Source organism: Triticum urartu, chromosome 2A, assembly GCF_056163025.1.
Source record: "Triticum urartu cultivar PI428250 chromosome 2A, HENAU_Tu73, whole genome shotgun sequence".
Taxonomy (NCBI): domain Eukaryota; kingdom Viridiplantae; phylum Streptophyta; class Magnoliopsida; order Poales; family Poaceae; genus Triticum; species Triticum urartu.
In genome coordinates, this window is record NC_141874.1 from 124,693,706 (window position 1) to 124,719,032 (window position 25,327).

The 25,327-nt window shown below is 43.4% G+C and overlaps 3 protein-coding genes and 3 pseudogenes across 3 annotated transcripts; 3 read left to right on the top strand and 3 right to left on the bottom strand.

The window, feature by feature from the left end:
- Positions 1-283: 283 nt before the first annotated feature.
- LOC125541228 (dolichyl-diphosphooligosaccharide--protein glycosyltransferase subunit 4A pseudogene) lies at positions 284-385 on the bottom strand (annotated as a pseudogene).
- A 6,257-nt stretch (positions 386-6,642) lies between these two features.
- Positions 6,643-11,723, top strand: LOC125535304 (wall-associated receptor kinase 5-like). Its single transcript, XM_087543441.1, has 3 exons — positions 6,643-7,634; positions 10,077-10,220; positions 10,292-11,723. Exons 1-3 carry the CDS (start codon positions 6,728-6,730, stop codon positions 11,485-11,487), a joined length of 2,247 nt encoding a protein of 748 aa, XP_087399567.1. The 5' UTR covers positions 6,643-6,727; the 3' UTR covers positions 11,488-11,723.
- A 665-nt stretch (positions 11,724-12,388) lies between these two features.
- LOC125536209 (dolichyl-diphosphooligosaccharide--protein glycosyltransferase subunit 4C) lies at positions 12,389-12,681 on the bottom strand. The gene has a single exon (XM_048699389.1). The coding sequence runs from the start codon at positions 12,679-12,681 to the stop codon at positions 12,571-12,573; it is 111 nt and encodes a 36-aa protein (XP_048555346.1). The 3' UTR covers positions 12,389-12,570.
- On the bottom strand, positions 12,389-19,933 carry LOC125536211 (Clathrin adaptor complexes medium subunit family protein). The gene is made up of 14 exons (XM_048699392.2): positions 19,731-19,933; positions 19,538-19,632; positions 18,577-18,780; positions 18,240-18,356; positions 17,987-18,115; positions 17,179-17,305; positions 16,678-16,781; positions 16,480-16,584; positions 16,295-16,389; positions 16,101-16,188; positions 15,875-15,935; positions 15,714-15,787; positions 14,326-15,559; positions 12,389-12,681 (listed from the first exon to the last, which is right to left on the bottom strand). The coding sequence occupies exons 1-13, from the start codon at positions 19,786-19,788 to the stop codon at positions 15,461-15,463; spliced, it is 1,356 nt and encodes a 451-aa protein (XP_048555349.1). The 5' UTR covers positions 19,789-19,933; the 3' UTR covers positions 12,389-12,681; positions 14,326-15,460.
- A 1,171-nt stretch (positions 19,934-21,104) lies between these two features.
- Positions 21,105-21,821, top strand: LOC147984237 (uncharacterized; annotated as a pseudogene).
- On the top strand, positions 21,244-21,381 carry LOC125541930 (small nucleolar RNA Z247; annotated as a pseudogene).
- Positions 21,822-25,327: the final 3,506 nt, after the last annotated feature.

The window sequence follows — 25,327 nt, forward strand, 5'->3', positions numbered from 1 at the left end:
TTGGCTAGTTGGTGTTTCTAGCCTTTTTAGCTCTGTGTGAGCTTTCTTTTTTTGTTCTGTCAGTTGGAGACTTTGAAACCTTGTTCGAACTTTATTTGGTTAATAAGATGGCCGTATGCATCACTCTGATGCAGAGACCGGGGAACTCCCCCTTTTCGATAAAAAAAAGAAAAAAAAGTCTTCAGATACTTTGCACTTAAGAAGAACCGTCAAGCGCTCCGTCCCCATTAACCGACATATTTCCCAACTTGCTCCGAGTAAGACGGTGCAAAACAAGAGATGATCAGTTGTCGTAGTTCGGGTCCTCCATCACAAAGTGGACCAACACAAAGATGAAGATGCCCAGGAAGTTGGTGAAGAAACCCAGGTCTTGGTCGTCAAACATGTGCAGAAAACATTGCAAGCAAAGGATAGTTAAGGTCTGAAAACAAGCTAGCCATGATACATGATCAAATGTGCTGGTTGCCACTTGTCAGAAGTATATGACATGGAAGCAAAGGCTAAAGCACAACATACGAACAGAGGTTATGAACGAGCTGTGCGCCTAGTGTCTACTATAGGATCATGGCCACAGGTTATCAATAAAAAATGCAGCAAGTCAACCTCGCGTAATCTGCTCACCTCGCTTCAAGTATACAGCGTTTTGGTCCTTGAACTTGATCCTATTCAACGCTTCTTCTTTTTTTCTGAGGTGATCCTATTCAACGCATAGGTCGAGGTTTGTCCTTTTTACTTTTGAGACAAAGGTCGAGGTTTGTCAACCTCGCATAATCTGCTCACCTGACGCTACCCACCATTACTGGGCCAGCTCAAGCAGACTTCGGAAGACTCTCTCTTCCGGTTTTGAAAGATTCTACTAGTAGAACATTCCTTGACAACTTTTCCTTTTTACTGTGTTTTTATTTCGCATTTTCCTATTATTTTTATTTTACAATTTTACTTTTTAAAATACAGCAACATTTCTTAAATTTATGATTTTTCTAAATTCATTTTTTAAAATTCATGAATATTGTTTTAATTTTTCATTTCTTTGAAGTTTGAGAATGTTTTTAAAATTCATGAAATTTACTTTTTTTGTAATTTTTAAATTTTGGAAGCATTTTTAAAAATTAGGGAATAATTTTATATTCACATTATTTTGATTTGGGAAAATGTTTTAGATTGGGAATATTCTCTAAAATTCATGGTTTTTTTAAATTCCTGATTTACTTTTAAAAATTGAAAGTATTTTAAAGAAAACTGGTTGAAATAAAAAATTGGCCAAGAAATGAATATAAATAATCGTCACTGCAATACATACTAGAGCAACTCATTTGGCGTTTGCAGGGATGAGCAAACTCACTAGTTAACCCCGTGCAAAGGTCACTCACACCTTCTCTCATGATGACAAGTGATGCATTGCATATGCGGCACTTACCGCAATCTGGAAGTTTTGGTGGGATTTTCTTCGCATGCACGGGACGCATGTGTCGGTTGCTTGTTTGTCTTTTTCTCATAGATTTGTTTTCTCAAAATGTTTTATCCCTTGAATCATCTGTTCGAATCATGAGAGAAGGTGTATTCATAGTTGCGACAGCACAAAGGTTGTTGTCGCCGGCCTGGGTTCGAGTCTCCTCATTTTCCTATAAGAATAAGACAGGGGGCTTCTTTCCCTCTGTTCTCATTCTTTTTCTGTTCGAATCATGAACCGTATTCATAGTCGCATTCTACTAGGAGCCGCTACCAGCTATCGACTTGCATCGTGTCCATGTGTGCATGAACATATAGGGTTGCGTGCTTAAGGGGCAGGAACCCACTCAGATTGGATCCAAGTTGAATTGGGTGTGGATAATGGATATCACGTGTTGAGTCCATCTCAAACGTCTATATAATTGGAGGGGCAAGACCTTGAAAAGAGTTCGACCAGTTCCACGACCTAGTCATCGTCAGTCGCATGTTGACATCGTGCGAGTGGACCTAGCAGTTTGCTGCCCGACATTTCTCCCTGCACGCATAGATATCTTAGAGACGTCGAAGATTCATAGTTTGGACAAACTGTGAGAAACTATTCGAGGATCCGACGGGAACATGCATCTTCAACTCCATTCCTGTTGTCGTGACCGTGTATCTCCACGGCATGTGTTCATCGTTCGCACAACAATTTTGTTTTGTTTTGTGATAAGATAATTGATGAGTGTTATTTTTACACTCCTCTAACCTAAGTTTAAGCAGAAATATTTTATTAAAACCGAGATATTCGCTCTGATATTGCTACTAATGACTAATGAATGCAAACGATTCTAAATATTCGATCTTTATTTTATTTCCACGAGAAATTGGCTATTTATGGACAAAATCAAGCCAATACATGAAAAGGGGTAAAGTGGAGATAGAAGAGATCAAGTGGGTGGTGCACCAGAGGAAACAGAGCAAAAGGCGACCTTCCATATGACTATCCGCGCTCTTATGGATAGTTGTATGGCATGGCAACCGAGGCGACTGGTCTACGTGAACGACATTTATAAAGGGCCTAGCGCCAAATGAATACCAGAACATCACAGAACAAGCCAGTCATTCTCATCTTCACTAAAGCCATCTCCATCAACCATAGCCGCCACCATTTTCCATCGCCGTAGCCACAACCTTCACCACCACCATAGTTCTCAGCAATCTAGTCATACTTGTAATCATGTATCACACACGGCATCCATTGTAAAACATATTATCAATCAATAAATCTTCATGATGTGTTCTTCGTTTGATCTGATCTTCATGTGTGGGTAGTTCGGTAAGGTCATGGGTTGAGGCAAGGGTCTTGCAACCCGATGTATTTTTTTGGAGAGTTCAATGGAAGTACGTTGAATTAACGTCTCGTATGCATAGCATAAAAAATGTTCCATTGTTGTATCATGTCTCGTTCGCGTTCTTCATCCCTGCAGGTACCCAAGATCATGGAGAGCGAGTCACAAAGATGCTGAGGGTAGGGAGACCGTGACGTGTTATTCCAAACACCAATGCCAGAAATGTTTAGTGTGATAACACAAGTCGTATCCTTGGAGATTCAAGAGGTGTAGTCATTAAATGCCCAATGCTTTTGTCTGATTATTGTAGTCTTAATTAACAGTGCAACCCCGTGCAACGGACAAGGCTTTCGTTGGACAACTGACTCTTGATGCAGGACGCGTGCCGGTTAAGAAATAATTTGGACACATGCCCCACTTCGATATGTAGCAAGCACATCTTGATGGATGACTTCCAGAGTACAAATTAAGATCATGATTCATGATGGTCCCGACACAAATATATGGTTGTAAGCATAAGTCCTCATACCCATGCCTATTTTTATTATAAGTGTTTTCAGTGTCAGCTTGATTTACGATCTGGTCAAAAGATAGAATTTAATTCTCTAGCAAGACCTTGTTTGATACCCTAGCTTAAATGGCACCATCCTCTCGTGGGTTCGGTAACTCAGGGTCACCTCTGGGGAAAAAGGCGAGAATCCTTTCTGCTCCATTTTCGGCTCACTAAAGGAAGTAATCGAACCATTTTCTGGCGTCGTTGCCGAGGAGGCTTTGTGTGCCTAGTCTTTGTGTTTAGAGTTTTTATTAAGAGTGTTGTTTGAGTTTTTAGTTTACTTTTTGTTGCAAGTCTTGTCAGTAGAAAACCTAAAAAATATTACTACGAGTCATAACCTAGGAAGCTTTGCTACTCCTAGCAATAGTTTCATGTGTGAACCTATAGCACAACCTGATGTTGTTGCTGCTGAGTATGAGATAAAACCGAACCTAGTCTCTATGGTTCAATAGTATCAATTTGGAGGCTTTGCTTCTGAGGATGTCAGTATGCACTTGCATAATTTTTCTGAATTGTGCAACATGACACACATTAAAGATTATGATCTTGACGCTTTGAAGTTGCACCTATTTCCTTTCTCCTTGAGAAGAAAAGCAAAAGAATGGATTCTATCTTTGCCTACAGGTAATATAACTTCATGGACTGATTGATTCAGTAAGTTTTTATCTAAGTTTTGCCCACCTGCAAAAATTATGCAACTTCGTCCACAGATAACAAGTTTTAAGCAGGAAGATCGCGAGCCACTAGCGCTTGTGTGGGTTCGCACGAAGGATGCTATAAGAAATTGTCGTAACCATGGAATGGAACAGTGGTTAATTTTTCATATGTTTTATAATGTCTTAAATCCTATGTCAAAAACTATGATTGATACTGCTGCAGGAGGAACTATTATGGGTAAGCCCATCGTTGATGATAAAAAGTTGCTAGATGAAATGCAAGAAAACTATGCCCGGTGGCATGTTGAGAGGGCTACCACCAAGAGAGTTGACCGCTAAGATTGATGAACTCATCTCCGCCATGAAAGGCAAACAAGAGGTAAATGTGAACGTTATTACTGATGAAGAGGTTAATGATGTCAATTTTATTGCTCGTAATAGCTATAATCCCAACTGAAAAAATAATGGGTTTGCATCTAGATTACCTTATCCCAATAATAGTGGAGCACCTAACAATTTTAATGGAAATAGAAATACTCTAGAAGAAATTTAGAATTTTTTTTATTGCTAGTCAGAGTGAGCAGAATGAAACCTTTAAAAATATCTTGAAGAATCATGATAACTTACTTGGTCAATTGACCAGTAAGATTGTTGGATTCACTAACAATGTGCAGGCTCTAGATGGAAGAATTAATAGCATGGAAGCACAAGTGGCTAAAATTGCAGAGAGCCAAACTCTGATTCTATGTAGGTAAACCAGAACCTAACCCGGTTGAAGATGTCAAGATGATGAGAAGTAACGAAGAGAGTGCAATGTGCGAGAGTATACTTATACGGTTACAGACTTCGTAAAGATGATAGCAATGAAACACCCACTACCTGAGGTATCAAATGATGAGGCATATAATGTCTTTCTTAATCATGTTGCAGCGAAGGTACGCGAGTTGGACGATCAAAGAAAAAAACTATTCAATAAGTTACCTGCTAAGCAAGAAGATGATTTTGAGCGTGAGATTGAGATTGGTTTGACCTGTCACGATTAAGCATGGTGTTATCATTCAAATAAATGATTGCCCTGTCACGATTGATCTTGCTATAGTTGATATGCCTGAAGATCTCATTGCTCCTATAATTCTTGGTAGGCATTTTCTTATGACCATAAAGACTGTTATTAATGTGTTTGAGGGAAATGTGAGATTTGACCTTACTGGGAAGGATCTTTTGTGAGACATTTCCCCGGGAAAAAGAAAATGAAGACATACACCGGAGACGGCATTATCGTCAATGCTCGAAGCTATGGGCTCGGTGTATTTTTACCCAAGTGAATCACTATGGTCGAGCTATCTGACCGAAAACAAGCGCTTCGTGGGAGGCAACCCACGCGAATAAGGTAGAAAAGTAAGTTTTTGTTTTTCGTTTCAATAAAAGAGTGTTGAAGTTTTATCATGGAGGATAAGTTGAGAAGAGTTGTTCTAATGAGGCCTTTGTCTTGCGCAAAATTATTGTGTGTTGTAGCGACATTTGAATGCCTATAAACATGCCTATATGTTGTGTTGGAACTAACCCCGCAGGCAGAACAAAATATGGCCTAGCATGCAACCACCGTGGTTGTTTGACCGGTTGTACGGAACCTGGCGATTGGCAGAGAATCGGTTGGCGGAGGGGCAAATCGCTGACGAGTAGGAGAACGATGACATCGCCGTGGCCATGGTCGTGGAGGATCTGGGCTTCTTGGATGAGCAGCGGGCATTGTAACAGTCCATGCGCATCACCCGCGACATCTGCCGCAAGCAATGGCGGCTGCGGGTCCTAAGGGTGGAGAGTGGCGCCTTGTTCATGGACCTTGATGCGAAGGGGAGCGAAGAGGAGGCGCGTGTGACCATAGATGTCGCCGCCCCTACTGTTCATGCCCCGCCACAACAACCACAAGGCCGACCCATCCATGTCAGACGTCGTCGACACGGTGAACTCCGGCGAGAAAGAGTAGGACATGGGACGTGGGCACGCCTAGTGTCCCATGTGGGCCGTGCCCCACGTCCTATTCTCTCTCCCTCCCCCTCTCCCGCAGCTTCACTTCCTGGGGCTCATGGCCGGTGAGTTTGCCGGACATGAGGAAGGCATGATGTAGAACACGGAGGACGCAACGGTCGACGAACATATAGACTAAGTTAAAAAAATGCCATTCGCTTTTGTTTAGTTGAAATATGTCAAAAATGTAATGGTTCTAATGATAACTGTCCAATTTGCCTGGTTTGTTTAAATTCCTTTTGAAATGTGGTCCGCGTTGAAGGCTTGAAGCCCTATATAACATGGTGATGTCGATGGAACCTGAATCATTTTCTCTCTACCTAAACTTTCCTTTCGCGATGTAGCCCAGTAACAAAGATAATACGGCCCTATTATAGATGGAATATAAACATACTTACCACAGCACCAATACACTGCACTGTTTAGGATGTACACTTGGTGCATGTTTCTTATCGAATACTGTATGTCACACCGCGTATTCCATAGAACAGCTCCATGGACTATTCTCCTTCTGCCTTTTTTCTTGATAGGAAACACGAAACAGCAGGGAAGGATAACAAGAGGAACCAGTCCAGTCCCACCTACCCTACCCTCAAAATGTGAATATATGTATATAATCATGGCAACATTATTCAGACTAACAAGCGACTGGGTAGCCCGAAATCACTAGATCAGAAAAGCTGCTGCAAATTGTAGCCTTACCACTCAGCATGGCTTTCAAAAAATTAGCACCTGCAGTAGGGTTCATCGTAGCGCTGACGGCGTTCCGCCTCACCGGCGTTGGAGCTTCTCTGCCACCAGGCAACTGCACGAGGGAATGCGGTGGGCTGGAGATCCCTTACCCGTTTGGCATCGACCTCGAGGATGGCTGCCAACTTTCTGACCGCCGGCAAGGCTTCAAGCTCCGCTGCCTAGACAGGGGCGGCCGTGGCAAGAGGCTACATTACATCAACCAGGAGGTGCTGGAGATCTCGCTGGAGCACGGCCAGGTCCGGTGGCTGAACAACATCTCCTCCTACTGCTACAACGCCACCGCCGGGGAGATGGAGGTCAACAGCCCGCCGTCGAACATGGACCTGGAGGGCTCCATCTTCCGGCTCTCCGACACCGCCAACAAGTTCACCGTGCTCGGCTGCAAGACGCTCGCCTACATCGGCGACACGGACAACGTCACGTCGTACACGGCCGTGTGCGGGGCCACATGCAAGGACGGCAACCTCTCGCTGCTGACCAACGGTTCCTGCGAGGGGATCGGCTGCTGCCGGACGGCGATCCCGAGGGGGCTGGAGAACTACCGGGTGTGGTTCGACGGGAGCTTCAGCACCGGCCGCTGTAGCTACGCGGCGCTGGTGGAGGCGTCCAACTTCACCTTCTCGTCCGCCTACCTTTCCTCGTCGGCGTTCGTCGACGCCTACGGCGGGCAGGCGCCGCTGGTGGTGGACTGGGCTATTGGAACGCTGCAAGGGGAGACTTGCGAGTCAGCACGCGCCAAGCCGGAGTCCTATCCGTGCGTCGGCAACGACAGCGTGTGCGTCGACTCGCCTATTGGACGAGGCTACTTCTGCAGATGCAAGAAAGGGTACCAAGGAAATCCTTACCTTCCATACGGATGCAAAGGTAACAAAAAGACTAACAACAATTCCACACTTACCATACGACCAAGTCTCCAGTCTTTAATTCAATTTTCAGGATAACTTATTAATCCATCTGTTGCGGAATAAATTCGGTTTGTTTCTCTTAAAAAATGAATTCGGTTTGTTAAAGCAAAATACAACGTGAAATTGGTTTTCTGATTAAAATATGGACGAATATTCTTCTAAAATGGACGAATATTCTTGTAAAATGGTAATTGTGTTTTTTTAGCAAGAAATGGTAATTTTGTTGACATGCCGTTTCTTTTACCTTTTCCAAGATTTTCCAAGATTAGTCTCACTATTGCACCAAACCATCTACTGGTCCAAGTAATGACAATTCTTGCACCAAACCGAGGTTCCAATCTTAATTTACTTTTGCATGGTAGTAACTTATTACTCCCTCTCCATCCTTGTAGAACGAATTTGATTTTTTTCAAAGCAAAATACAACTTGAAATTAGTTTTCTGATTTTAAAAAATGGAAGAATATTCTTACGAAACAGTAAATTTGACACAACATCGAATTTTCAAGTGGCAGTAATACCAATTTTTCATCTACTAACTAATTGCCCGTGCGTTGCAATGGGGACATAGGTTCAACACCAATCGTGTCTGTGATATGTAGTATGTTTACCCCTTTCGCTTCTCCTCACACAAGAGCACCCAATGAATAGGGTTTCCCTGCCTCCTGTCACGCTGGCGCCAATCTGCCTTGCATCCTACGACCTTAGGGCCATGGAGGCGTGGTGGATCCCGGCCCTCGCCGGCGGGAGGCTCCTGCTTCCTTTTTAGGTGTTATTTGGAGTTTGTCTAGGGTTTTTGTCCTGCTCGGGAAGACGAGACGACGACGACTCCCTAAAGATGGAATAAGGTTCTCCCGCCTAGCCCATGTCTTAGTGGTGTGTCTAGCGTCATCGGAGGGTGTGTAGAGGTGTGTCTCCGGCGGATTTTATGGGATACGTTCGATGTTTGTCTTCGATGGATCTGTTGGGATTCGGTCTTCGTTCATCCGCATATGTGTGCCTACATATTGTATTCTTTCGATCTATGCTTCTCTTCATCAGCAACAGTTGTTGTTCTGGTGCGCTGGTCCTTTGGGGCCTTAGCATGATGACTTCCCGACTATCTACTACAACAAGGTTTGTCCGGCTTCAATAGGGAGGGGTCATGACGGCGGCGCGCCTTTGACTCGCATCAGTGCTTATAGTCATCGCTGGTGGTCTACAAACATAATGTAATTTATTTTACTTCTAGTGTTCTTACTACCATTATGTTTGATGAATAGATTAGAAATCCCCCCCACCCCCCACCCCCACAAAAAAAACACCAATCGTGTCCGACATATACCTTACACCCACCATATTCTAGATTTTGGTAAGATTTGATTTGATTTGAGTATGGTTAGTGAAGGCAAGGAATGTTTTGATTTAGGTGAGGTTTTGCTAAGATTCAACTTGATTTGGATAGGGTATGAGAAGCAAGGAAAGTTTTGATTTAGTTGGTGTCTTGATAAGATTTGATTTAATTGAGTTAATTTAGGATGTGGTTTTGAGAGACGACGGACTAATGTACACACACTAAACCTGCCATTACAACCGTAGACTCCCCTTTAATGTAAACTATGTCACCTCACCATCAAGAGCCCTATAGCCTCTCTTTAAAGCAATTTTTAAACAGGCGTGTAAAATCCTTATGTTGGTGGTCCATGGAATTAAGCAAATTTCGACCCCAAAAAATCACTATGTGCACTTTAAAAGGGTAAACCTAATCCCTCAAAGCCCACAATTTGCACTACGATAATCTTTTTAACCCCCAATCAAAGCCCACAATTTGCACTATGATAAAAACAATGTTGACGTTCTACATTAGAGTCGTTGTAAGATAGGTCAATGGCTTCACGAAGGTGAAAATGTTATACATTATTTCAGGAACTATGACCATGTTAAATATGCCAAAAGGAGTTATCCTCCTTTTCGGGAAAAAGGCGTGACCTCAGCTGTTAAGATTATATATCAAACAGTCCGCGTGGCTCATAGGCAATATTAGAATTAGAGTCAGATTATTCACACACAAAAAGAGAAAATTGAGTCAGATTGTAGGTACCTAGTTGTCTGGCTATCTTCGTCCAAAAATGGTTATTTAGCTACCAGTAGAACTGGAAATGTCGGTTTCATGGAAAAGGCTGACGATATGCACGTGTTATTAATTGCAGTCGTGTTTTATCGTTCTAGGTATGATAGTCAATATATTACCCGCCCAAGTTCTAGGAAAGCCAGTCTTTTGCCCCATGACATGGCTAATATTCTGATTCAGATCTCCTAATCTTGTCAAGAAGACAAGAACATATGTATTACCTTGGGGAAATAAGGTTTTTCTTTGATATTATTTTGCTTGTGCACCTTACCAAGATGTGCCTCATTTTGCAGATGTCGATGAGTGCCTTGACCCAAAAAATTGTGAAGGGACGTGCCACAATATCATTGGAGACTTCATCTGTTGTCCTCCGAGAACAAAATATGATCCCAAAAAAATGCAGTGCACCTCTACCAAAAAGAAAACTCTCGTCATAGGTACCTACCTTTCAATTATTATGGGGTATATGAAGACAACAATAAGCTTATTGGCATATGGTTTTACATAGGTGTTACCATTGGGCTGGGTGCGGGCTTTGGAATGCTACTTCTTGGCTTGAGTGGAATGTCCATCTCCTATCGATGGAAAAGATACGTCAAAAAACAACAACGCAGGCTTTATTTCCAGAAAAACCAAGGCCTTCTATTGGAACAACTCATATTATCAGATGAAAATGCAAGTGATAGAACAATGATTTTCTCCTTAGAGGAGTTGGAGAAGGCAACAAACAACTTTGATGAAACTCGTATTGTAGGCCGTGGAGGACATGGCATGGTATACAAAGGCATCTTATCGGACCAACGTGTGGTGGCTATAAAAAAGTCAAAACTTGTTGAGGAATCTGAGATCAATCAGTTTATTAATGAGGTTGTAATCCTCTCCCAGATAAATCATCGAAATATCGTGAAGCTCTTTGGATGTTGTCTTGAAACAGAAGTGCCGCTCTTAGTATCTGATTTTATCCCTAATGGCTCTCTATTTGATGTTTTGCATGGTGAGCCAACTAGTAGACTATGTTTATCCTGGGATGATTGTTTGAGGGTTGCTCAAGAAACTGCTGGAGCTCTCTGTTATCTACATACATCTGCCTCGATATCGGTCTTTCATCGTGATGTGAAGTCCTCGAATATCCTGTTAGATGGAAATTTCACTGCTAAAGTTTCAGATTTTGGTGCTTCAAGAACAGTTCCTATTGACCAAACTCATGTTACCACAAATGTACAAGGAACATTCGGATACTTGGATCCAGAATATTATCAAACTGGGCAACTAAATGAGAAAGGCGATGTGTATAGTTTTGGTGTGGTGCTCATAGAGTTACTTACAAGAAAAGAGCCTGTTTTTAGAAGTAATTCAGGTTCAAAGCAAAACTTGTCCATCTACTTCATTACAGAGATTAAAACAAAGTCAGTAAGAGAGGTGGTAGCCACTCAAGTTCTTGAAGAAGCAAGCGAGGATGAAATTTGTATCATTGCCTCTCTTGCGGAGACGTGTTTGCGTCTCAAGGGAGAAGAAAGGCCTACTATGAAGCAAGTGGAGAGTACATTACAATATTTGCGAACAAAAAGGTTGGCCTCATGTCATGTTGTTCAAAGGAGCGAAGAAGAAATCCAACCACTTGTCTCTAGTTTTCAACCTTTCGCCATTCATATGGATGATAAATCTCATTCAGAAGCATCTAGTTCTTTCTTCAGTTCAGGGTGAGACATTTTTTCTTTTCTTTTTGACAATGTCCGGGGTGAGAGCTTATGTCATTTGCTTATCTGGTTCCCAAGTATTTGAAGTTGTTAGTTTACATTTCATTTTTATCTTTGCGACTAAATAGTTGTCATAATATTTCTTAGTAGCGGGTTTGCAGAACAATTCATTACTATACGAAGACGGGAGTAGAATAATGCCTTATTCGGCCAAACACATGTACTGCGGTCAAGAGTGTTAGATTTTTCTGTGGCTGTTTATCAGCATATTTCTTCTTGCAAGAACTGAGATAAATTCTGCTTCTCAGAGTATATTTCATGCAAGAGTTATGCCAACATTTTGCCATTTTTGTCTTGCTGGTGTTTGTTGTAACAATTGAACTAAAATAACCCACAGTGGTCATTTTTTCAAACATGCTGTACCGTCAATTCCACGGATGCCCCCTTACGTCCATCCAAACAGATCCCAGAACTATTGAACGGTTCATTTTTGCTACCACTGTAGAAAAAGGTTTGCTTAAGCACAATCCAAAATCTTAGCAACTTCCATTCTCTGAATACGGAAGACTGATAAATGGCAGGAAATACAAAGCACATGTAATTGTGATCTGTGCACCGGCAACCCATAGGTGTATGGCAAGATGCTGCTTCACATGGGTAAAACAAGGCGGAGAAGAGAAACTCTGCTTCATCGACAAGGTTCCAGTGCATCTTAAATGTCTTTTCATTTTTATGGAATGCCATCCGGCAAGCTTTATTGATTAGATATAAAATAGTTATATCGTTGAAGAACATAGCAAAAATGAAGCTAGGGGGTTCAAGTCCCAGATATGAGAATTTTGCAACCCCAAAGGCAATACAGATCACATAATCAAACAGCAAATAACAAGCAGGGTACAACATAGACAGATAGTAAATCGATCTTTCGAAATCTCCACAGTTCACTTGTTCAACAGATTAAACATGATTCAAGTCACAATGCCAGGTAATTGCACTTAAGAAGATCTGTCAAGCGCTCTGTTACCATTAACAGACACATTTCCCTATTTGCTCCAAGTATAATACGGTCTCATTGCTAAACAAAAGGCGATCAGTTCTCATACTTCGGGTCTGCCATCACAAAGTGGTACGCGATGACCAACACAAAGATGAAGATCCCCAGGAAGTTGGTGAAGAAACCCAAGTCTTGATCGTCAAACATCTGCAGAAAACATTGGCAAACAAAGGATAGTTAAGATGTGAAAACAGGCAATCGATGATGATAGTCAAATGTACTGGTTGCCACTTATCAGAAGTATATGACATGGAAACAAAGGCTAAAGCACAACATACAAACAGAGGTATGAACGAGCTGTGCGTGTGGTGTCAGAAAGGAAGGCAAGAAGCAGCACTAAGCTACTATAGGATTATGGCGATAGGCTGTCAATACAAAACACAGCAAGTCAAACATGTGGTAAAGCCCTGCTTAACCATCATATGGTCCTGATAATTCCAAACAAAGATCTCTGAGCTCAGGGGCATGTTCCTACAAATCTAATTTGATGACAGATTGGGATGTCACCAAGTCAGCATCACTCTGACTCCACTTTCTCCAAAAAGATACGTAGAAATAGCAAATAAACTGGGGTTAAGTGCAATCCACTTTTATCATGATATGCATTGATTAAGGAACCTTGCATGTACAAAATACAAATTAGGCCATCCATGTACCCGAGATGGGAAGGGTGTCCTCTGCCTACTGTAGTTCAGGGATGAGTCGTGGGAGATGGGAGACTAGCTAGATAAACTTTTATGGTGTAGCATGATCAGAAAGAATGACCATACTTTAAGCTATGAAGAGCATACTGCTACTGATGTATAGAGCTAGATTACATAAGATGGTGCGACTGAACCTGCACTACTAATATCTATAGAAAGTTTCAAATGAAAGCAAGACAGAAAGATAGAAGATAACAGAAACAAAATTTCGATAACCAGATCCAGTGCAACACATGAATGGAGGTGTGAAATTTAGTTAACTGCTGTACAAGAGCACTCTCTCTGCAGTGTAATAGAACATGCAGGAAACGTGCAATGATAGCTATACAGAGAAACACACATAACACGATCTTCCTGGTGCACCAATTCATTGGTCTTCATATCTTCATTGCCCTTCCCAAGTTTCTACTGCCAAGAGAACTCTTCTTGTATGCAAGAGTTTGCGAACCCACCAACTCAGCCTCGCCTCTACCTTAGGTTTGATGTTTTAAGGGGGGGAAATCATATCATCTATTATCAACATGTACAAATTCAGCTCCTTAGCTGTTCACTCAATATAGCTTAATCTGCTCGGTGGGTTGCATAATCTTCTTACGGCTAAAACTGGAGAATTACTTAAAAAAATCATCCTAAAAGGATATCAGGCTACTGCATCTGGCGCCTGAACCTGACCAAGCGGATTACGTTCACTCACCTATGGCATGGCACACCCACCGGGTGATCCCCAAAAGAGCACCACAGGAATTACCCTAAACCTACGAACAAAATCCAACAAAAGGGACAGAGTGGACTGAGCCCGGACCATTTCCTGCCGGAATTCCGGAATCAAATCGAACGAGATCTCACTAGATGCAAAGCTGATCCGGCCACGAGATCGTGGCCAAGCAGCCGCGCAACTCAGTCACCCCCTTGTGACTCCACGTAGACAACTACGGATCCCGCCCCAAATCGAACGGATCTGCCGTAAACCACGACGAGGAAGACAGAAGAAGCCGCGGCGGGACGGGCAGGAACTCTTCGCGCGAGCAAAAATTCCCTATGCGATCTGAGAGAAGAGAGCAGGTGAGACGGAGGGAGAGGGCCGCACCTTGCCGGCCGCCGCGCGGATCTGTAGGAAGACTGGGCGCGCTCGCGGTCACGCTCGCCGTCGTCGCCGCGTCGTTGGACCTGGCTGCCGAGTGCACTGCGCTGAAACTGCCGAGTTACGGCGAGGAAGAGCAGAAGAAGACGTGGGCCGGGGGTTACAGGTCCTGTGACGACTCCGCGATTACTGGGCTGTCTGGGCTCATCTGGGCTTAAGGCAGCGTGTGTTTGAGGCCCACGTACTTTGGGGAGTGATGTCAACGCTCCAGTGCTGTGAGAACACCCCGTCAAAAAAAAAAACTGTTCTGTGAGAACAAGTCGCGCATTCTCGGCTCCAGTGGCCAGCCAAGATCAAGTCGTCGGTGATTGTTCGTTCGTTACACCAAGGATATACAGTCGTTACTCGTTTGGATTCGTGTTCATATGATCTTCCTTTTCTTGAAACATGCTGAGTGGCAATGTTGAGCACATGGTAGCTTTGTTCGTCCGTAATGTTTGTCCCATAATTACATGCTGATGAGTGGCAAAATTGAGCATGGTAGCTTTGTACGTCTGTAATGTTTGTCAACATAAAAAGAATGAAGCTTCAGACAAGATTGCCACTGTCCTAAAATCCTCATTTCGGGTTCTCATCCGGCATCACCAGTAGAAATACTCCCTCCGTTCCTAAATATATAAGCCCTTTTAGAGATTCCAATATGGACTACATACGGAGCAAAATGAGTGAATCTACACTAAAATATGTCTATGTACATCCGTACATAGTCCGTATTGAAATCTCTGAAAAGGCTTATATTTAGAAATGGAGTATAAAGCAGCCAATGATCCGATGCATTCCATCATATGATTCATCTTCCGTGCTATTTCCGAAGCGAGACAGTTTCAGTTTGTAATTACCAGATGAACAAGAAATTTATTCACTTCTCAGAATACAAACAACCATCATGTATTTTCTGCATATTGCAGAAGGAAAATATAACACTAAAAAAGAAAGTGAGCTACAGGAGCAGAGTGATGTTGGGATCCCCACTATAGAGTTACAATACATGTCACTCTGTCCAAAGCTTCAAGTCTGTCCAAGATAATTGCACAAGGAACAGGTGGGAAGAGCATTCAGAAGAATTGTACAAGCAATGTCCTCATAGGCGAGCTACATACGAGTTGGCCTGTGTCACATATCTCACCCACCTGTATGGATTGTATGTTTTGGATTTCTTCGCTATCTGAAGATATCTGACCTGCAGCGGGGAAGGGAATAGTTCAGTCGTGTGTGGGTGGTGTTGGTGTTCAGGAAGCATAAAAGCTACACATCGATCTACTAGCTGTTCAACAGATAAGAAAATTCTTAAATCATGTTAGTGTTGGCACAGAGATGGCAGCAGATGGTCTTACCTGTAACTTTGAAGCATTGTACATAGGTATAGTGAAGTTCATGTTTACTGGTCCGGCTTCCTTTGTGAGGTTTCCTGTGTTCATAAAGATGTGTGTCACAAAAACATAGTATAATAGTCACTCAGAGCATAGACAGGCCATGCTAGAAGTCAAGAGCATACCATGTGTCTCCTGGGAAAATGTGAGCTTTGCACGAAGGGTATGCTCGGAACCACCAACAATCTGCCAAAAGTTAAACTTGTTCAGCAAAGTACAGCAGATTGGCTAACAAATTCAGGCTTGCATCGCATGTAATCATCTTCGAATAGGGTTTGCATATAATAGAGTTCAAACTCAATGGGGGGAAAACAAGAGTGAACCATAGATAAAATCCTTTTTGGAACTTGCCTTCTTTAGATTCCACTCCAGTCTCCTGGTTCCTTCTTTAAAATCTGTTGTCTGTCCAACTGCTCCAGCTTCCAGTTCAAAACTTGCCCTGCAAAGTAATTCCATAATGCAACCCTTTAACCAATTATCACAAGCAGAATTTAATGTTTAAACTTTGTCTGAACTCAAAAGGACAAAATAAAGCTGCAACTGACCTCATTGTGTAAGAGGGCACTGGCATCTGTACTGTGATTGTGTTGGCAGTGACATTTGCAGGAAAGTCTGCCCGAATTTTCAGTAGAACTTCAGCCTGTGTAACATAAACCAAGATCTTGAATCAAGATACACCAATATCGAAATATTAATTTTATCAGCACCTCAAAAACACAAAATACCTTACCCTAGATGGGCCAGCTTCTTCAATTAGTGCAGTTACACGGAAGGGTGGCTTAAATTCTTGAGTCATCCGGTAGTTCATCACTGGAAATTCTCCATCAGGTGGTATCTACTCATTGGTAAATATGATGGTCAAATTTTGCTGCTGTGCATATTTGGAAGAAAAAAGGAAGAAAAAACAAATCATATCAGTAGTACTTACTAAATGCAGAGTTCTGTCAATGTCAAAACTGTCGAGCTGCACTGACTCATGGAAGTTACAATCATCAAGAACAACGGATCCTCCTCCAGAAGAACTTCTGTAATCTGGTATCAAGCATTTGTAGTATTGTTAATTCACAAGATGTAAGAATAAAGTGATGGTAACCAGATCAAATTTACACGATAGCAACAGCACATCAAACTCACTTTGTTCAAGTGGTAAAAAGCTATAGTGAATACCAAATCTCGGTTAAGATAGGAATTGTTAATAAGACAAAATGCAAATAGAAGGTCTCCACTGATATTAATGATTAAATGTATCCATTGAATAACCCATTAAGAAAAAACTTAACACGTTTTCAACACTATGAGCACAAGATCAAGAACAGCGAAGAAACATAAAATCCAGGTCGTGCTTATAGACATCCAGCAATCAATGAAAGTAGTAGTATAACATTTTCCTAAGTCAGGTGATTAAAGGAAGAAAAGTTAACAGCCGTACCATGTGTAGAAGAGCTATTCTTTCCAATGCCCAAATCCTCATTCAGAGCTAGACGGATTTCTGGATTTCCACTAAGGTAACTTTTCATTTGGATGGTTCCATCAATCTCAGAGGTAAGTATATAACCCTGTATAATGAAATTTTAAATAGAAGATAGTAAGCACATGAAAGTACTACTGCTGCATTAGAACAAAGCATGTATTCATCCTGGTTAATATATCACGATAAACAAGATAACAAAACAAACTGCCATTTAACTACTCAGGAGTAGGATCATCATATGTGGTGCCTCACAAAGTGCAAGTATCCCATTTGAGCTATTCAGAACCAAAAGGTCATGTCGTCCCTATCCCATGGATTTGGAATTTTACAGTAAGAGGCAACAAGATGACATCTTATGCATGTCCAATTTTAAGTTGTAAACACAAAGATACTAGTAGGACAAGAAACTGACAGTAAAGAGAATCCACTAACCATACTAACTATAAGCAGCAACTTGAACTACTTAGTAATCACGGCCAGTTCTTTTGGGCGGCTTAAAAAATAAGCTGCCTCTCCCCGGCTTAAAAAATAAGCCGCCTCTAAAATTTGTTGAGACTTCTAAATTAGTTATTACATAACTAGTTTAGAAGCCCCAATGAATAAGAGAGGCGGCTTATGAGAAAAAAGCTGGGGAGGAGGCGGCTTATTTTTTAAGCTGCCAAAAGAACTGGCCCTAATTAATACTACAGAACTGCAACATGTTTGAGATTTCAGGTCAGGAAGAAGAAAAGGAAAAACAACAAGGTATGTGTATATCATAACTTACACTAGAGCTGAATGTCACACTTATTTTTTCAATGATATCAACAAAAATCTCCTCCCTCTTTTTCCCACCAGGCTCATTAGCAACGACAGATTTTGTCACAGCCGTACCCGGCATTCGCTTCGTGCCTTGCTGCATTAGACAATTTGTCAAATTAAACTATGAGATTAACAAAGTAAAATGGTGAGTAGCACACTGCTTGGTCAAGTGAGACCCTAAAGCCATGTTTTCTCGGAATAATAGGCAGAAGTTTTACCATGAACATAGCAGCAGGACCAAGTGGTGGCAACCGTCCGGCATCAACCATGATTGGCTCATTAAATATGTACGACTTCAGAGCCTCGGTAGAAGTTGTTTGTGGGTATCCGAAGTCCTAATTACACAATTCAACACATAAATAATTACATAGTTCTACCAGAAGATGATAGTATTGTGTTTTGTCCTAAACAGATGAATCATACTAGCCAGTTCAAAACCACACTAACTGCTTGATAAACACACATTAAAATTTGCTAGTGGCCCCAAAACATGGTCAAAACAGGTTGCAGTTAATATTGTATGAAGAAAGGTAGTGTGGAATGTAGAGTACTTACAATAACTTCATCGAGCAACTCGTACACTAAAATGAAATTCTTCCTCAGGGAATCTTCATTTAGAACACCGAGATAGTCTTTGGTAACACGTGCGATCCTTTGCAGAAGTTCCAAGAGAAGCGACGGGGAGATATTGACCATTGTGGTTACTACAAAAAATAATCCCGCAACTTTGACATGGACATAATTAACCCCATCGATATTCTGTCATGTACAAAATGTAGAAAATGCCACATGTCAGATCAAGTGGCAAAGAAATGGGTGAATCGACAGAAAGAGGAATGCAATCATTGTTGTCTCTTCCATACACATATGTAACGCTCAATCCTTCATTTTATCAAGAGTCGAATATCCTACAACCCTACAAGATAATCATAATAAACTGTCTGCATCTAACTTAAACTTTTTCCATAAGCAGATCCTCCAAGGCAAGCTTCATGCTTATTTGATATGGAGCTAACAATGCATCATGTTATAACCCTGCTCACTACCCAAAGAACCATAATGGAGAACAGGCACTAAAAGTTTCCTTCCTGGTGAGCTTAGTCCCCACTTCCCAGACCTCCTAAACAGTTGAAGAGTTGCTGGAGGAGGGATTAGTCAACTTTTTTATCAGTCCATCTAAAGCATTTGCCCTAGGAACTACTTACACAGGAATGCAGATGCCCCATATGCAGTTAACCAAATGCTCAATTATGGTGCAAGGAACAAACATACTGGACGCGCAATGACTCCAAACAGAACCGGCGATCCGTAAGCTCATGTTCTATCTGGAAATAGGTGATGCTATTAAGCTTCTCAACACATATTCAAACAACCCATAATAAACATAGCTAATCAGCCTATCACTTCAACGTAACACAACAACTCAGCACCCAAAAACCTCAAAATTAGGATGGTTTATCAGATTGCCCAGTACGAATAACAAGAGACAAGCAGGGAGAGGGGAACAGATGCATACGAACACTGGAGGCGCCTCCTCGGCCTCGTCCTCGTTCCAGAACTTGACCTTCCGGAAGAAGATCTCCGCGCTGCCCTTGGGCACCTCGCCGCGATCTGCATCCCGCCCACCCGCAACATCCCCACCCCAAATCAGCGGCAGATCACGACAAATTCCGCGAGAAAAAACGAAGGGGGCAGGATCCAGATCTTACAGTCGCGGAAGACGATGTGGTCGCCGCGCTGCGACAGCACGAAGAACTGCGAGATCATCTCTCCCCCGCGCGCCCTCCTCTGCCTCGCCGGCCTCCAGCTCCCCTCTCCTCAGGCCCCGCGCTCCGTGGCTGTGACGTGACGCCGCGGCGGTTCGAGGAACGGACAGCGTGAACGAGCACGGGGAGGTGGAGACGAGGGGGGGGGAGAAGACGCCGACGAGGGCCGCGCGCAGCTGCACGGGTCGCTGGATCAAGCGATCGCGGGCGTTGATTTCTGATCGGACGGCGGCTGACTGGCCACGAGGTTTTTCTTTATCTCGTCCAGCTGGATTTTATTGTCTTGTCTTGTGCGCAGCAGATCAGGCATCAAACTGAGACTTTTGCTGAACTGAGTATTCTTATTCTTTTCCCTAAAAAAAAGAGTATTATTCTTATTCTTATTGGAACAAGGAAACTGGATTCGGTAAAAAAGCCTTTTAACTGAATTTGTTTTTTTTAATGAATTTAACTGGATTTAGTAAATATGAAAAACAAGGAAACTAGATCCTGTAAGGTACAGTTGCACATTGCAATGGATTGCAAGATTGCAGATGGATTTGGGCCTTTCCTTTTCCAAATATGATCCACGTGCAAATAACCATCATCATGCATAAAAATGCACCATAGCTCACAGCCTCACAGCCCAAGACTCCAGCACATCATGATCCAAGGATCGAGCCACTTCCTGTTAAACAGCGTTGCTATGGTGTTAAGGTGGTTCGGTTCAGCCATATATTCTGGTGCAACCGCATAGACTAGATAGATATTCTCTGTAACAATATTCTCCTTATAGTTTATCTCTTGTACTCCAAGTAGCTTATCCCTTGTATCTCAAGTTTCAATTCCAACAACTTGTACGCTATTAGGGAGTTGCGCTCCTGTCTTTATAACACGTAGCCGTCGCCCTGAACTGGGTACGACGTTTCCCACATGGTAATCAGAGCCTAACTCTTCCATTACATCTAGGTTTTCTCTCCTTCACCGAAACCTCCTACCATGGCTTCCTCCTGCGCCTCCAACCCTACCCTCTCTGGCCAAGTCACCGAGCGTCTCACACGCACCAACTACATCCTATGGCGTGCCCAGATCACGCCTCAACTCCGCGGTGCTGGCTTCTTCGGGTATGTGGACAGGAGCATGGCAGAGCCAGCCAAGGTCGTCGTCTCCAAGGACAAGGATGGCAAGGAGGAGACCACCCCGAATCCTCTACATCAACTTTGGATCAGGGAAGACCAGCAGGTATTGGGTTATCCTCTGAATAATCTGTCCAAAAAAGTACTCGTACAGGTGACCGCGATCACCCACGCGCATGAGCTATGGATGGTGTTGGTGAGGATGTTCTCGTCAACCTCGATGTCCCGCATCAACAACATCCATGCCGCCCTCACAAACGCACAGAAGGGGACGCAATCAGTGGCCACGTACTTTGCGCACATGTGCTCTCTCACCGACGAGCTTGCAGCGGCGGATCGGCCACTTCGGGATGACGAGCTGATCTCCTACATCCTCAACGGCCTCGACATGGACTACCAGCTGCTGGTCTCTGCCCTTGACGCCCGCACCACCCCGGTCACGCTTGATGAATTGTTTGCTCAAATGAGTAACTTTGATCAAAGGGTGGCTTTGTTCCCAGGGGCAGGGACCGGAGGTGGCTTCACGTCTTCGGCAACCATCGCCACCCGCGGTCGCGGCGGCTCTCGCTACCGTGGACCCCCTCGCCACAAGGGCAAGAGCTCTGGCGGGGGCAACAGCGGCGGCCAGAACGGCAACAACATGCGCGGCGGCGGCCAGCCCTCCTCCAACAACACAGGGGTCGGGGCACCAGCTCCTCCAACAGCAACAGATCGTGCCCGGACGCTGTTCGGTGCCAAATCTATGGTAAGCTGGGACACTCAGCTAAAGATTGCTGGTACCGGTTTGAGGATGATGATGATGCACCGTCCTAAGATGAAAAAGTGGCCGGGGCAGCTGAAGCCTCATATGGTGTTGACACGAACTGGTACGTCGACAGCGGAGCCACGAACCACATCACCGGTGAGCTGGAAAAGGTGACCATGCGCGAGAAGTATCGCGGCCAAGATCATATTCACACTGCTAGTGGAGAAGGTATGAAGATTGGTCACATTGGCCATTCTATTATTAAAACCCCTCATAGAAAAATTCATCTCAGAAATTTTTTGCATGTTCCTAGTGCTTCCAAGAGTCTTCTTTCCGTTCATCACATTGCCATTGATAATCATGTCTTTCTTGAGTTTCACCCCTTCTTCTTTTTGATCAAGGATCAGGCCACGAGGAGGGTGCTATATCGAGGTAGATGTGTTCGCGGGCTTTACCCATTGATTCCGGAGATTCGAAGATTCAATAAACAAGTTTTTAGTGCCACCAAAGTCTCCTCTACACGGTGGCACGATCGATTAGTACATGCATCCTTTTCTTTACTTGAGCGTTTGCTTAAGAAAAATAAGCTCCCATATGTTGGAGAGCGTGATGTTGAAATAATTTGTGATTCCTGTCAGAGAGCTAAAAGTCATCAGTTGCCTTATCCTATTTCTACAAGTATTTCTACCAAGCCTTTGCAACTTTTTTTTTCTGATGTGTGGGGACCTGCTCCCTCCTCTGTTGGTAGACGTACATACTATGTGAGTTTCATTGACGACTATAGCAAATTTAACTGGATCTATCTTCTTAAGAAAAGATCTGATGTATGCCAAGTTTTCCTTAATTTCCAAGCTTTAGTTGAAAGGAAATTCGACACCAAAATCATAGCCCTCCAATCTGATTGGGGTGGCGAATACGAGAAGCTATACTCCTTTTTTCAAAAACTTGGCATATCTCATCATGTGTCGTGTCCTCATGCCCATCAGCAGAATGGGTCTGCTGAACGCAACCACAGACACATTGTCGACGTTGGTTTTTCCCTTCTTGCTGGCGCCTCCATGCCCTTAAAATTTTGGGACGAGGCCTTTCTCACAGCAGTTCATATCATTAATATGCTACCTAGTCGTGTTATCAACAATGAAACTCCAACTGAAAGGCCTCTCTACACCAAAACAGACTACACTTCTCTCCGTGTGTTTGGATGCGCCTGTTGGCCCAATCTTCGCCCTTACAATGATCGAAAACTCAGCTTTAGGTCCAAACAATGTGTGTTCATTGGCTATAGTGCTCAACACAAAGGCGTAAAGTGCCTTGATGTTTCAACCAGACGCGTCTATATTTCACGAGATGTTGTTTTTGATGAAACAAAATTTCCCTTTGCCACCCTTCATCCCAATGACGGTGCCTTACTTCGTCAAGAAATTCTTCTCTTACCACCTAGTCTCACCGGTCTAGATCAAGGGAGAAATAACTGTAATGATCATGTGATGACTAATCCTCATAACCGTGCACTTGAGCTTTGTGATGATGCAGATGGCAATGGTGCAGAAAATGGCGAAGGAATCACAGAGAACGGTGAAGAAATCAACCCAAACAACCCACATTTCATGTGTCACACAGCGGGGAACAGATCTTCATCGGGATTGGAGCTCCAGTAGCGTGGCAGCAAATCTGCCCCGGGATCTGTGTCGCAGCAGGGCGCCAGCGCGCCAGATCCCGTGTCGCCCGTCAGGCGTGGCGACAGCGACCCAACAGCGGCCACGCGGCTCGCCTCATCTGGGCCAGAAGCGGCGTCCGGCCCGCACCAATCCCTGGAGGCCACGCGGCAGGAGCCCTCAGCCCGCTAGCCCACGGGCGGACCCCGCCACTACATACGTCGCCAGCTGGGCGCGCGATCCGGCACGGATTCGCCCCAGCCCACGACAAGCGTGCGATCCGAGGCGGATCCGGTCAGGCCCATGGTCTCCACGCGGTCTGGATCTTCTGCGCCTCCCGTCACAGCTTCAGCATCACCCGTCGCCACAGAAGATCCCGCTGACACAGCTGCTGGCGCGGCTGGTGCGTCAGGAGCGCCAGGGGGATCTGCCTCGGGATTGTCTGATCCAGAGGCTGGATCTTCTGTGCTCGCCAACGACGCCGCCTCTTTTGATCAACCTCGTACACAGCTACAGAAGGGAGTAATTCAACCCGTCAATTACAAACAAATAACTAAGTTCGGCTTAGCGTGTACTATAGGTGAACCTGGTACGCTTGATGAAGCTCTCAGGGATACACGCTGGAAAAGGCCATGGAAGAAGAATACATGGCACTTCAGAAAAATAAGACGTGGCATCTTGTGTCTCCACGGCGAGGTAAAAATTTGATTGATTGTAAGTGGGTTTATAGGATCAAAAGGAAGTTCGATGGAACCATAGATCGCTACAAAGCCAGACTTGTTGCAAAAGGCTTCAAACGGCGATATGGCATAGACTATGAGGACACCTTCAGTCGAGTGGTTAAGGCTGCTACTATTCGTCTTGTACTGTCTATTGCTGTTTCCAGGGGATGGAGTCTCAGACAACTAGATGTACAAAACGCGTTCCTTCATGGTGTTCTGGAAGAGGAAGTATACATGAAACAACCTCCTGATTTTGAGAACAATGATAAACCCTTTCATGTGTCTAAGCTTGTAAAGCTCTATATGGATTGAAGCAAGCTCTCAGGGCATGGTATTCTCGTCTCAGTCAGAAACTACAAGCACTTGATTTTGTTCCTTCAAAATCTGATACGTCTCTATTCATCTATAATAAGTTCAAAACATCTATTTTTGTTCTTATCTATGTTGATGATATTATTGTCACAAGTTCATCTAATGAAGCAGTGACAGGATTGTTGAAAGACCTAAGTGCTGAGTTTGCTCTTAAAGATTTGGGAGACTTACACTTTTTCCTAGGGATTGAGGTAAAGAAAACCGAAGATGGTTTTCATCTCTCTCAAGAAAAGTATGCTGCTGATTTGGTAAGAAGAGTTGGCTTGCAAGGATGTAAAGCCTCCCCAACTCCTTTATCTAGCACAAAAAAATTGTCACTTGAAGAGGGAGATCTCTTGGGTCAAAGAGGATAGTACTAGATATAGAAGTCTAGTAGGCGCACTTCAGTACCTCACCTTAACAAGGCCAGATATATCATTTGCAGTCAACAAAGTATGTCAATTTCTTCATGCACCCACTACTGTTTATTGGATTGCTGCCAAGCGCATAATGAGATATGTGAAAAATACTATGAGTCTTGGTCTTACATTCACCAAATCTTCATCAACTCTTGTCAGTGCTTCTTCTGACTCTGATTGGGCAGGATGCATAGATGACAGACGCTCCACTGGTGAATTTGCAGTTTTCTTTGGACCAAATCTTATATCATGGTGTGCAAAGAAACAGGCTACTGTATCACGATCTAGCACTGAAGCTGAGTATAAAGCATTAGCAAATGCTACTGCTGAGATTATCTGGGTTCAGTCCATATTGAGAGGGCCGGTTGTGAAGCACACCAAAACCCCATGTTTATGGTGTGACAATCTGGGTGCTACTTATCTGTCTGCTAACCCAGTTTTTCATGCCAGGACAAAACACATTGAGATAGATTTTCATTTTGTCAGAGAAAGAGTTGCAAAGAGACAATTGGATATCCGCTTTGTGCATTCAC